General features: G+C 35.8%; 1 protein-coding gene across 1 annotated transcript; it reads right to left on the bottom strand.

Moving 5' to 3' along the window:
• Positions 1-1643: 1643 nt before the first annotated feature.
• Positions 1644-14318, bottom strand: LOC100372370 (prolactin-releasing peptide receptor-like). The gene is made up of 4 exons (XM_002734653.2): positions 13875-14318; positions 7428-7832; positions 7102-7317; positions 1644-1832 (listed from the first exon to the last, which is right to left on the bottom strand). The coding sequence occupies exons 1-4, from the start codon at positions 14316-14318 to the stop codon at positions 1644-1646; spliced, it is 1254 nt and encodes a 417-aa protein (XP_002734699.2).
• Positions 14319-15571: the final 1253 nt, after the last annotated feature.

Raw genomic sequence — 15571 nt, 5'->3', positions numbered from 1 at the left:
TCATCAGCTAGAGGTTAATTGAGATCAAATGAGTAAAATAATTCTGAAATAACCCAATAAAATCACCTCATGAGTTGCATGCATATCGACATTTTCCGCATCAGAAATTAACTAGTGTCAAATGAGTCTCCATGGACACTAGAACTCGACGTAATCCACACGTGAGCTACATGTTATAATTATGTTATTGATTTCACTAACGTACGTACTTGTCATACTCGTAATAATGCACGGTTAAAGGGCGGTAGTCGTTGCGTCACGCATGCGCGAGATATATGGGTCTCATATAAACAAAGATGGCGACTTTGACTGCTGCGCAGATCAACGAGTACAAAACTGGGACGTTACCTAGCTTTAAATTAGTTATTTTTTAGATGATTGGAAGGTATCGAAGGAGTCACCGGCGGTAAATAGTGCAATTCGCGTCCACCTCATTCTTGTGATTTCCATTAAAAGAGCGCATTGAATTGTGGCAGCGCAGCGCGACGACTGCCGACCTTTAATATAACAATCTGTATTTATCGTCTAAATACCATTTACATGTGCGTGTAGTTGCATTAAGCCCGCTGCACACTGTCCGACTGAACACGTCCCCGACTCATCTCAACTCATCTCAACACAACACGTGTAGTCGTTTTGTAATAATTTTGACGCGTTTTGTAATAAAAAGCCGAGGTTTGTGAATGCCAACCAACGCATTTGTAATAGCAGTCGAAGCGTTTTGTATTACGCATTGTTTACACTTAGTCTACGTCGTTCAACTGGCCAGTTTAACCAATGTGCATATGCATTATACAAGATAAACATAATACAAAACATAAATTGAGGTATATGCACGTGTTCGTGGGTAATCGTTTTTTACGTTCTTTTTATCACATTGTTAAAATTATTAAATATTACTTCATAGTTCTGCTACAAGTGGACAGCTTAAATAATTGAAACTCGTCATGTAATTTGGATTAAAGAAGAAATGAAAGAATCTCTATTGCCATTTTCTTTACGTAAAATTTCACAAAACGTTAATCACTGTGAATACGCGAGTATTATCTTAATTACAAACGATTGTATGGAAACATGTTGCAACCGAGCATTTTTTATTTATTCAATGTCATAATATCTGTATATATATATATTATCTGATTTACAGTTTTATTTTAAAACGGGCAGGTATTAATGCTCGTCACAGTTTACGATCCGCAACATATGGGGTTATTTGGATGAACAGAAAGTGTAGCAGATTGGTCCCAAAGAAAGGCCATTTGACACGTTGCATACTGAGTAAGAATATAAAGGGTGAATAATAAGTTGAATGAAATCCGATGTTCAGTCGTGACAGTGTGTACCATTACGTGTAGCAGTGTGCGGCACTCACTCACTCAAATCTCAGTCGTAATGAACCTATCTGAAAAAAACTGAACGTAGATTGCGTGCATGTTCACTCGGTGTGCATCGGGGAGTGTAGAGTAGTGTGGCGGGCTTTAGAGAAATTAAATACTAGTACTAATCACTTAGATTTACAGTTGAATACAATATAGAGTGCATTTGTAAGTACATTTTGTAATATGACGTAATCCTAAGCTGCACACAATGTACTCACTATACAACTAAACTGGTGTAGCCATTACATTGAGTAGGTAGTAAATTTATGCGTTATTTTCAGCGAAGCGGAGCTCTTTTCTTTTCTGGAATCCGGATGACACTGTCGTTGTCAGTGTACTCCGCAATGAACGACTTGGTCCATCATTAGATGAGACGGAAAACCCGAATCTTCTTCTATGAACCAAGGATGCGTCGTTGTGTCTAATACGTTTGATAAGACGTTTTAGGTCTCCCTAAAATACAAAAATAAAATAAAATAATCAACTACTTACGAACATTTTTTTTATTTCACAAACGTTACTGGTGCATCTACGTGCTGTAAGAAACTATTAGATCGAAGTTATTTAAGACCATTGCAGTTTAGGTTGCATGTCGAATGATTGCAGTGTTAAGTTTGTTAGTCTCCGTTCGGACGCAGTCCGAAAACGGGGACTTGTGTGTTGACCTCCGTGTGTCCGTGCGTGCGTGTGTCCGTGCATACACGCGTGCGTGCGTGCGTGCGTCCGGACCTGTATCAAGATGGCCGAATGGCGGCCATTTTTGTGCTAAAAATCATCAAAATCAAGCATTTCTCGGCTGTTTACAGATGAATTTTGCTCGAACTTGGTATATACATTAGACATTATAGAACCTTGATGCACATCATTTTGTTTTATGATCTGATTCAAGATGGCCGAATGGCAGCCATTTTTGTGCTAAAAAATCTTAAAAATCAAGCATTTCTCGGCTGTTTACAGATGGATTTTGTTCAAACCTGGTATATACATTAGACATTATGGGATCTTGATGCAAATAATTTTGTTTTTCAGATAAGATTTTAATTATGGGGTTTTCGTGCCATATCTCTGACTTGCTTTCACTGATTATGTTCAAATGTTAAATATTCATTATACATCATGTCATAGAAAGACAGATATATTGGTTTGACGATTCTATTCAAAATGGCCAAATGATGGCCATTTTTGTGCTAAGAAATCATCAAATATCAAGTATTTCTGGCATTTATTGATGGATTTTGTTCAAACTTGGTACATATATTAGACATTACAGGTTCCTGATGCACATTATTTATTTTTAAGATCGGATTCAAAATGGCTGTCTGGTGGCCATTTTGTTTTAATGAATGGGCTTTTAGACCCATATCTCCGATTTGTTTTGACTGATTATATTCAAATTTTAAATATTCATTATACATTATGTCATAGATAGACAGATATATTGGTTTGACGATCCTATTCAAAATGGCCAAATGGTGGCCATTTTTGTGCTAAGAAATCATCAAATATCAAGTATTTCTGGCATTTATTGATGGATTTTGTTCAAACTTGGTACATATATTAGACATTACAGGTTCCTGATGCACATTATTTATTTTTAAGATCGGATTCAAAATGGCTGTCTGGTGGCCATTTTGTTTTAATGAATGGGCTTTTAGACCCATATCTCCGATTTGTTTTGACTGATTATATTCAAATTTTAAATATTCATTATACATTATGTCATAGATAGACAGATATATTGGTTTGACGATCCTATTCAAAATGGCCAAATGGTGGCCGTTTTTGTGCTAAGAAATAATCAAATATCAAGCATTTCTGGCATTTATGGATGGATTTCGTTCAAACTTGGTACATATATTAGAAATTACAGGTTCCTGATGCACGTCATTTATTTTAAAGATCGGATTCAAAATGACTGTCTGGCGGCCATTTTGTGTTAATGAATGGGCTTCTCCGACTTGTTTTGACTGATTATATTCAAATTTTAAATATTCATTATACATCATGTCATAGATAAACGGATATATTGGTTTGACGATCCTATTCAAAATGGCCGAATGGTGGTCATTTTTTGCTAAAAAAATCATCAAATATCAAGCATTTCTGGAATTTATGGATGGATTTCGTTCAAACTTGGTACATACATTAGTCATTACGGGTTCCTGATGCACGTCATTTTATTTTTCAGATTGGATACAAAATGGCTGACTGGCGGCCATTTTATTTTAATGATTGGGCTTCTAGACCCATATCTCTTAAATGCTTTGACTGATTATATTCAAATTTTATATATTCGTTATATATCATGTTATATATACATGTATTCAAAATGGCTGATTTTGAATGCTGTTCCAGAGCAATATCTCTCAATATGGACAAGTACTTGTTTGACGATCAGATACAAATGTCAATCATTTTAATGTTAAAAAAATCATATTCCTGACATAGTTATATTCCAGCTATATTACTATAAACAAAACTATATATCTTAAATTTGATAACTAACGGGAACTGTGTCATGCATGGCTTGTTGTTTGAAGATTTGTTTGTTAAGGATATTCTTAAAGCGGGGGAGTCGTCACCTGCGCATGCGTCAGATGGCCATTGTTTACAAACAAGCGTCTACCCATGAGCCTTTGCTTTTTTAGCGTGTATTGTTATCGTCGCTTGGGGCTCAATTCCCGCGCGTGCGCATGTGACGACCCTCCCGCTTTAACATAAGTGCCTTCTTTTATGCACATATTAACGTAACTGTTGGCGATCGTTCGCAGATATACTAGCATATAATATGACATCTATAACACGCATGGCATTGAACCCTTTTATAAAATCCTCTTATTCCTTGGAGCAGCATTGAATAATAAATAAGATAACTGCTACAAACACACCTGTCAACTGATAATTGAAACCCGAAACATCATTGAATTATGTACTACGCTTAGAAATGAATTGTATCCTCGGTTTATTGTAACCCTTAACATTCCTCTGAAGGAATTAAAATGGTTAAACTAACTGCAAAAACACACACATTTTACAAAAATTACTATCTAAAGCACGACAATGCACAAGATGTTCCACGCTGCTAAGACGCATCTTGAATTTTCAAGGTGAATGTTCCGGCGAAGCACTCCACTATCAGGGAGGAGTGTCCGCCCGGGAATTGGTTGGTTAGCAGACTAGAACTTTCGTCAAAACATGTCATGTACTGTTCAAATATTCCTTAAAAAATGAAGAGTCCGGTTGAAAGGAAACTTCGTATATAAGTAATATTAAATAATAATAATATTAAATCTGATCTTAAGTACCAAACATTACATAAGCAAGTACTTTCTTATTTGAGTTGACACGACACGAGTAAAATAATGTTGAAAATAACAATTGATTGTAATTAGCTCTCATGGGATTGTCAATACCCCGGATCAAGATCGCCTCAGAAAATCTGTATACTAGTATATCAGTAAATGTCAACGTGTTCACGCAAGGATAGCGATTTCAGATTTTTGCATCTTTCTTGTTTCTAAGGCATCCACTTACAGAAATAATGATGCACACTGGTTTTGTTTAGATACCACTATTGATCTTTCACAATACATGTACATATGTTGAATTCTTATCCAACTCGTTACCATTGGGATTATTCATCATTCAGTATTAGCACCGAATGATACACAATAATTTCGTACAAAAAAGTGTTACTAGTGGGATCTAAAGATATTTTGAAATTTTTTTTCATACATTTCATTCAATAAATCGTTGAACATATAGTATAATATGTTATTTTCTATGGAGGATTCCAAATCTACTTCCTAGTTCAAATATTTCGGCATTTCGCAAATGTCAAATGCCAATAATACAGAAGTATGCCGGCCGCGTATATGCAGTCAACGCACGATGTTCTTACAATTGACGACAATAACACAAACCGTGGCGGATTTTATCGGCTTAGGAAGCGTGTCAGTGAGCTCCCTGAGCTTATCAAGTTTACAATCGCGCTGTGAATCGAAAATTAAAGTTATCATAGATAACAAGTCAAAATCGGAAGATACGTATATGCTATTACACAGAATGTATCGGAATATCTATAACACAACAATTAATTAAGTATTTCTGTGTATTGTGTATAGATGCAACATACCTATCACAACATATGCGTTATTGAATTCAGATTAAAGAGATTATTCTCAATACTCCCAGTATTGTGTCGAGTCGCTGTATATTCGGGTGACTTCACAAACATCGTGTCAACATTTTGACGCAGGTCATTTCTCTGCGAACGTGCGCAGACTTTAAATGAAACCAATATGCGATATGTTCTATTTTCACGGTGGGTAGGACTGCTGTACAAAATGACTTAAAGGATGTTTGATATAGTTTCACGTTTACAATGTGTGCCCGATGGGAACAAACCACGCCAGTTCGAATATAAGACAATATGAGTGCAAGCATATGTCTATTTGGAGAAACTGCGTTTTATATGTCAAAATGGTAGATTTTCTCAGGACATATTTTTTCATCATATGTGTCGAGTATAACTCCACCAAAATCTCAATATGTCCAGCAAACATTTGAACATACCTCTGTATGTTAGTTGCAGTTTCTACGTCACAAAGCGTGTAGAAATGTTATATCGCGAATATATTAGTGTAGCGCAAAATACCAAAATTTGAATACCATTTTTAAAAGGCCTTTTATTATCCACAGTTTCAAAATAAATGGCAATGCTTACTTTTTTTCTCACAGAGCTTGTATTGTACTACGTACAGTAACATAAAAAACGAGGGTCGGTAACCCATGTGTGTCCATGCAATACTATTTAATAGAAATGAAGATTTTCACAACCATCCGAACCTATGCGTGTTTACAAGATCTATTCGCTATGATAAAGGATTATACATTAGCGCTACTGTATATATCAGTGCGGCTCATTCATATTATGGACACAGATGACAAATGGATTGGCTGATGCAGAAATCACTTAAAAACCTCTCAAATAGACTCGCGCAATACCTTGCATTGAAACCAGGTCGCCTGTCAGAGGTCATCGGATGATGTATTTGCTATGGCACATTACAATCTAATTGATGTCTGGCAGGCGAGGTTCACTTCCGTGATTTTAGGCAATAAAACGCGACTGCATATCAGGACTATACAGCATCCAACTGGCACTGCTGATATATGAGAATTAAATGAATGGTGATTTTGTTTTTTATTCATCTCAATAACAAACAACAAAGTGTTGCGAGGTACACCTATTGATTTGCCATGCGGGCAACGTCAGTCAGAGTTATGTTTCCCCATGGTGCTATGATATGGGAAAAAAGAATATGCGACCGATTTGAAGACGTGATATGCTGTTGTCCGGCAATAATTAGGTGTTTTATATTAGTATCACGTCATACCTAATTATTCTAAATGTACATTTACCATACTACACACTGAAGGATTATGGGTACTTTATAGGATTTTCTCGTCGGTGGATGCGGACAACATATTTTACCAAATGTTACATCACGCTTGCGCATATGATAATGTTACATACAGTTTGTAAGTTTCCAAAACATGCGCACTACCCACCCCTTTACCGCAGATTAGCCAATCACGTCGCATGATTGATAAGTCGCGTGATAATGATTGTGTTGTGTTATGATAGTTGCTGCTCGTTAAGAAAAAATGCGACCATGTTTTAATGAACATGCATTATTGATGTAAAATATTATCTTACCCTGAATGTGTCGTTGAAAAACGTATAGACGAAGGGATTCAGGAAACTGTTTGCCATCGCCAACCAATGACAGGTGAGGTAGACACCGATGACCATCTTGTAGTATTTCGAATGTTTTAAATATCGTTGGTCAATAGTTATAATGATGTTGAATATATTCAATGGCAGCCAGCAGACAGCGAATGCGATAACAATTACGATCAACATCTTCAATATCTACAACAGAAAAGGTAACAGATGCAACATTTGCCCCGCCATATTTACCACATTTTTCTATAATATCATTGTCAATGAACATACTTCGAAAAAGAATTATATATACTAACCTTTTTCTTTGCGGTGAGATGTGCCGCATCCCTGTTACTATGGGCGTTGCCTGGCAACGATCGTTTCCAGATAATAACCGCCGTTTTGGTGTACGTCCACCCTAGTACACCTAGTGGCACTGCGAATACAAATAGAAACATACACACTTCATACACGATGGATGTGCTGTGATGTGACCAATGTTCATCGCATTGGTAGTACCAGTCACCATTACGGGATTCTTTCAGCACGGCCCTCGCATTGATCAGCGGTTCTATCGATATGATAAGTGATAACACCCAGATGCCCAGTATGATAAACTTGGTTCTTGACGTCGACACTTTCGCCTTTATGGGGTTAGTTACTGCTTGATAGCGGTTAATACCAATAGCCGTTAGCGTATATATGCTTACTCCGACAGAAACCTGGAACAGAAATTGCATTAATTTGCAATTATTATATGAATATTACACAATGAACATTGAAAGAGTTGTTAAAATTATTGCCTTTGACACAAATCGTATAAGATATACTTAAATTGGCTATATTTACATAAAGTAACATTTTAATTCGCAAAGACCGTTCTATGTGATTTTATCATAGAAAACTAAATTGGTTGTCAATATTTGTAACAGTATTTCAAACTTTGCGCAACAACATAATTGTAACATTGTGTTATTCTGATATAAAATATATAATCAGTCAAAGTGTAATACAACGTATGAGGGAAACCGTGTATTGATGGCAAAAACAATAGTTATGATATATGTATTCACCCCAGAGGTAGAGTTGTAAAGTTCATTCCACTTGTATGACGACGTTGGCATGTTTACACGTATAGTATTTGTAATTATTACATCTTGATTTATGTTTAGTTACCCGCTATAACACCATATAAGATGTTTGGCTTGTCAATTTAAAACACTAAAGCCCGGAAAAAGCAACCCCTCCATACCTGAATACGATTTGATGTTTATTATTCCATACATTTCATCTCATTCAAACTTTTTAGGAAGAATCGTGTCCATGAATACTGATGGCAGGCTATTTCTATATATTTGCCGATAAGGGCATTGGTACGACTATAACGTAGATCATAAACAAGCCATGTGCATTTTCAAAATCCGCATATTTACAAGATTATAAATTATCATCTGTTTAAAACTATATTTGACAGCAGCCACTTATCTGCTAATTTGGTCTGCCACATGAGTGAATGTCAGATAAATTGGATCATTAGTCTTCTTGGATGTTGAAATCACAACAATACGTGATTAGCAATGTAATGGATATTCTCATATTGTGAAATAGTTTAAAATAAACGATTACATAAGTAACATGTGTTACTCCATATTATGTCGCTTCGTAAAGTTAATGAGGCTCGGCCGAACATAATATTGTATGCAGTCTTTATATAGTGATGCTACCAGGATACAGAAAATTATACAAGAAAATTACAAATTATACATGAAAAAACATTCCCAAAATTACTGAATCTGTCACAATCGCATTCACATTTCTACTAAAATATAAGTGATTTGGGTTCATTCATCAGCATCCAACCTTAACTTTCTGTATTATAAATAAGCAACCATTCCCAAAATTACCGTTTCTATAACAACCAATCGTCCCTGTTGTGAGGGAAAGATAGGCAGACATACGTACATACATACATACATGAAAACAGAATAGACACATACAAAAACAAATTAATACCAGGATACATAAAAACAATGTGCATATTCTTTATTCAGGCACCTAAGTAAGAATTCCCCAGGGCCTATGGAGTACAAATTAGGTTCCCAACCTTGAAAATGATGTTCACCTTTTTGGTGAAGGTAATTAAACATCCCTTTACGCTAAAAGAAACATTATTTCTTCTTCAGTGTTTATTTTGCAATTTGCATTCTGAACACGTGTTTTGGTGTCTATTTATCCTTGGGGCGTTCAAGTCTATGTTTTAATCGATAGCAATTTATACTTGTAAATTAAATGCAAATAATTACGCGTTTCTTGTATAAACTATTTTGAGAGTTAATGTGACAACATGCAGTACGGCATACTTAGAAGTACATCAGACTTGACACTTACAAACCACATGGTTACTAAACTACCATTACTTTTATGTCCCCTGGGTTCTAAATCACCTTTCACAGTCACTTCATATAAACTACGGACGTATCAGTATATGCTGTATCCATGGTACCTCACAGTGGTCGATGTTTTTTATCTGACACAGATGTTGAAATATTGAGGTAATTTAGTATAATCTTGTATAATAGAATACCTTGACATTTACTTCTGATCTATCTACATTACAAGTCATTGTTAAATGACATAGTCCCCATTGCAATTAAGGGGCATACTATTCACGTCTAAGATAAAGTAATATGGCAAAAAATCAAGATGGCTTCAAGTCTATGGTATGTTATGTAATCCCAAATTGAATTGTTATTGATATGTATTGCTACATGCATAATATATGTAACTAAATAGTTTATAGGCTGTCACACTTGTTTAAAGGGCGGCAGTCGTCGCGCTGCGCATGTGCGACATTTGTGTTGATAACTATTTATTTTCCCACAATCCAATGCGATCTTTCTGAGGATCTAGGAACTTCCGGTTTTTGTGTGTGGCATCATTGGCTCATGTCTAGCAAATATCGGCAACAAAATATTTAGCGGTCATGTGACCTTGGCCGCCATATTGGATTTTCTGAAAATTGACAAAAAACTTTTAAAATCTTCTTTTTAAAAATGGCTCACTCATGTGATTAGAAATTTGATTTGCAGCATCTATGACCATAGCTTTAGAAAGTTACTGGAGCAGATTTTTGAAAAATGGCTTCCTTTGGCAGCCATCTTGGATTAAGTAAAAAGTGAAAGTACGCTATAACTCATGAACAATTTGCCAGATTGACACCAAAGTTGGCATACAACATCCCTTCATTAAGATGATTATGTGTTCATAAAAATATTTCCCATGATTCAAGTGGTTTTGGCGGCCATCTTGAATTTATCAAAAAAAATGCAAAACACCTCAAAAAATTATCCTCTTAAAAACTGCTTGCTTGTTTGACAATCAATTTAGCATATAGTATCTCTTTTGATAGCTCTACAAAGTTACTGAAGCAGATTTTTGAAAAATGGCTTCCTTTGGCAGCCATCTTGGATTTAGTAAAAAGTGAAACTACGCTATAACTTATGAACAATTTGCCAGATTTAAATGAAACTTGGCATACAACATTCGCTCAATAAGATGATTATGTGTTCATGAAAATATTTCCCATGATTCAAGTGGTTTTGGCGGCCATGTTGGATTTATCACAAAAATGCAAAAAACCTCAAAACATTTTCTTGTTAAAAACTGCTTGCTTGTTTGAAAAGCAATTCAGCATATATTATCTCTGTTGATAGCTCTACAAAGTTACTGAAGCAGATTTTTGAAAAATGACTTCCTTTGGCAGCCATCTTGGATTTAGTAAAAAGTGAAATTACGCTATAAGTCATGAACAATTTGCCAGATTGACACCATAGTTGGCATACAACATCCCTTCAATAAGATGATTATGTGTTCATAAAAATATTTCCCATGATTCAAGTGGTTTTGGCGACCATCTTGAATTTATCACAAAAATGCAAAAAACCTCAAAAAATTATCTTCTTAAAAATTGCTTGCTTGTTTGACAATCAGTTTAGAATATAGCACCTATGTTGATAGCTCTACAAAGTTTTTGAAGCAGATTTTTGAAAAATGGCTTCTTTTGGCAGCCATCTTGGATTTAGTAAAAAGTGAAATTACGCTATAACTCATGAACAATTTGCCAGACATTAGACAGATGACTATAAATGGTTATGTCTGTTGATTCCAGTGTGGTTCATAATAGCAAAATACCAGAGGACTTGTTAAGAACATTGCATTTTAGACATGAAACGTTCGTCAAATAATCACATCAAGCAAGTGCAATATGCCATGAGTCATGCAGGCTCGAAACCCGTCATCGCTGCTATGCAGCTATATTTTAATAATGTATTTATCATCACAAATACACTCAAGATTTGTTCATATCCATGGTTAAATTGGGTCGTGGTAAATATATTCATACATTTCAGTAGGGGGTGGTGGTCGTCACGCCGCGTCCTGTTCGATATGGGACTCATAGTGACGTACACAGTGCATGTAATATACATTGTTTATTCACACGAACTTCGGGTTAGCGGCAAACAAACACACACATTAATGCAACATCAATTTATATGTATCATTGTATTACATAAAGAGTCAGCTAGGCTTGATCAAATACTAGTAATTATAAAGACATTTTGCTTTAAATGAGATCTGTGTAACATAACAGACAATGTATTGATACATGAAAAATGCAAGTATCTTAATAAGTACTGTTAATAACATTCGGGTGAAAGTATCGCTCCTAAACCAAAGCAAAAGCGTTTGGGTTTTAAGAATTAGGTCCTACTCATCCAACTGGCGAATTTATGTCAAAAGTAAGTTTTGTGAAACCACTTGAATTACATTGTTAAAATCAAACAACACAATGTTGTGTAGGCTTTACGACACACATTGAGAAGAAAATAATATTTAATGCTGCAACCAGCGTCATGAAGTAAATAGATCAGACAGTGATGTTGGATATCGTCAGCTTGCTCATCATCACCAAAGCAGTATAATTTACTGTCATGTACACGTTATTAGAGTCATACACTGTCTTGTTTACCTAACAAACATATTTAATACTGAAATTACCTGGTTGACTGAATATGAGTTCCGTTTTCTGAAAAAGATATGCGATATTCATGCCAAAAAACATCGACTGGCAATTTGTTTTGAACTTGTAATTAATAAATATGTTTGTTTTTTTATAAAATCGCTCTAAACCTATATATATGAATAAATTAAGCATCGATGTTTTAAAATGCAAAATAAAATGTAAACTATGTAGTGTAGTGTACTTGTGAGTTGTCAATTGTTGTTTTGAAAAGATAAAGAAAAGAATATTTTTATTTCCACATTTGATGTGATAGTTAACAGAGGTATACTTATTTGACAACATAAATGTACATCGAAATATAATACAAATTTCAAGAAACGGTCTGATACTAACTGCAGCTGACACACAGTTTCGTAAATAATTTACGAAATTGACATGCCTTGCAACGCTAAGATATGTACGAGATATGTCATATGTCAAGTTTTCGCGTATCTGTTGACCGACTTAATTAGCTGTTTATTAGCGAATTGCTGTGTTATGTCTGTCATCGTTTAGGCCTATTTGAAGTTTTGGACGGAACTTGGCTCAGTGATTTGGAACTAATTACGAGATAACCGTCGCTATTCTGACTATTAATTCTGACAGTTGGTATTCGTAGTTATTAATGTAGTGAACGATTAATCAAAAGATATGACGTATTCAGTACTTAGTGTGATTGGCTTTATGATTGAAGGTTACGCCCTAGAGTCTTTTTACTGTTTTGTAATTGGTTAGAGTTTTGAAAATGAATAAAGAGAGTTTGAGTTGGTCTTGAGGAGTACACCAGAACAGACGCAGTCCTGGAGAGACTTGGAGCGAGCCTTGACGCAGTCTTGGGCGAGTCTTGGGTCAGCCTTGCGATAGTCTTGGGGATTTTTCGCCAGGGCGCTGTGTCTTATAGAGTGCTGATTGACCGACTAAGATGAGAGCTGGAACGTATTTCGTTGTGTGTGTCTTATTTGACTGTAAAGTATAAGTGACTTTCCCGATCCCGTACCTCAAGGGGACGAGATAGAGAGACGAGACGAGTTTCCACCCTGACAAGTGTGGAGAACCCCGAGGAGAAGAATTTACCCCTCATAGATACATTGAATTAAAAACTGTCACATGATAAGTGATGTTCTTTATAAATCATGACTCTGTGATTATTGATTCCTGTGTACAGCTTGAATCCAACTACTTGCCTCTTTATTAGTGTTCTTGTTTATTGTGAACACGTTTAAATGCATGTGCCGGAAATTAGAATATATCAGTATAGTTAACGAGAACGAGGAAATATATTTCTGATTTTGGCGTTTTTTTCTGAGAAATCTCGTTACAGATGCAATAATTTAATTTTGCCAAAGTAATGTAAAATACTTTATTTTAGCTGGAATAAATTTTCGCCGAAAAGACTCTTTTGGATGTTTTGTACGGAATAATTTGAATGTAAAATATAGGAAAAAAGGTATATTCGATGGATTTTATTTACAGTAATGCGCTCGCTGAATATGTACTAAACGAACGCGCTAATACATACTAACTAATTCAATAACTTGATACGATATCTACACTGAGCATGATTAGTGAACAACTGAGTGGATCTGCCGTCAAAGTGTAAATTAGATATGCATGGGTAATGTGTATACGTAAAATGTTTTAAATTTTGTCGGAGAGAAAGCAAAGCGTTCTCCCAACAATGGATGACAATAATAAGGCTAACCTGTTGCAGGAAGAGGATCAACGGACACATGGCTTCGCCAAAAATCCACTTCCGTAACATCCCGTGAATAAACGTAAATGGCATACAGAATATGCCCATTGCCATGTCTCCCACTGCTAAATTAACGATGAATTTGTTTAATTCGGACATGGTTCTGGACCCACATAATAGTACCACAATGACCATGGTGTTTCCGATGATCGTCAACGTCACAGTCAATGCGTAGGTTAATATCAATGTTATCCTTCCAGCCAAGTTTATCGCGTCGTCATCAACGTGGCAAAAACTATCGTCAATTGAATAATCCGAGTCGGAGTATTCACCATCTGAACTAGAGTAGGTGCTGTTGAAAGTGAAGTTCTCTGGCAGAAAACACAACGACGGCGTGCACAAACACGTGTAGTACATATCATCGCTCATCGACATAAAGTCGTCCGTTTCCATGTTCAACTTAAATATATATCCCTTTTGTGGCCACAAAGTTTCGATATTTGTAAAATTACATCCACACGTCACGATTGGTCAGTGAGTCGTAGACGTGTGTACGAGCGATTATGTGGCGAGGCTGTTACATGTCGTTAATGGATGACAACTGAATATTATGGTGTATACGCACGCGCGGTGTGAATGATTTTAGTTACAGCTTTCGCAATGCAGTGCGCACAGAGTCAGACATAGCTTATAGTGCACAACATACTAGTAATTATAAATTACATCTCCACCGAAATGTAATGTTATAATTCTGTGTCATCACTATGTGTTTTAATTACATATAGAGAGAAGGTAGAAACCTATACACTAAAAACACTCTTGTTATTACAGTAACGAGCACTGTGTTATATTCTGTATATATGTTATTTGAATCGAAGCATATATAAAAACGATGATTGGATACGTCGAAAATAACTTGCCAAAAACAAATCTGTTCTCCGAGTAGCCAATAAGGCATAATCTTGTAAGTAGCTTCACATCAAATTGTGAAAGAACACCCCTATTTATATTAAATCTGGGGAATGGGATGAAAATCCTAGGGGTCAAAGAGTATGAAGCATAATCTTTATATCTTCAAGAGTTTATAACTATAAGAAGACATAACAATTCCACTACTCAGGTTCTGAACACTTAACCTGGGATTTGAAAACAAAGAATTCTGGAAAATTACCTTTTATTTTTTTCACGGAGTGATACTTGGAAAAAAGGCTCCTTCTTCATAATGAACGTGGGTGGATACATCGGTCAGCAAATCTTGCTTAGGCATTTGTATACTTCACGAACACTGCGATAAAGACTTTCGGTTTTCGACATTGTAAAATTCTTTTGTTTTTGGAGAGAAAAGACCGCGAAAAAAATGATTTTGGTAAGATAATTCAGAAATTTATATTAAGGTAGAAGCCTACTCATAAATTGAAGAAAAAAAACAGAATTTTTTAATTTTGCAATATATTGTACTCCAAGGGCATGGGTGGATTTAGAGAGGGGACGAGGGGCCGCGGCCCTTTTTTTTAACAACAACAAGCAAGGCTTCGCGCCATCAGCGCTCGCGAACTTGGCCTTCGGCCAACTTATCGGCCCCCTATTCCAGAATCCCAGATCCGCCCCTGAAGGCAATATAAGGATATTGACCCAAAAAAAGTTGGGGGTCACCAGCCTTTTTTTCGAGAAATTGATGGTTGTATTTTAGTGGAAAGTCGCCATTT

This window comes from Saccoglossus kowalevskii, chromosome 19, assembly GCF_978046115.1.
Source record: "Saccoglossus kowalevskii chromosome 19, keSacKowa6.1, whole genome shotgun sequence".
Classification (NCBI taxonomy): Eukaryota; Metazoa; Hemichordata; class Enteropneusta; family Harrimaniidae; genus Saccoglossus; species Saccoglossus kowalevskii.
Note: the sequence above shows the minus strand (reverse complement) of the source record. Positions and strands in the feature narration are given on the sequence as shown.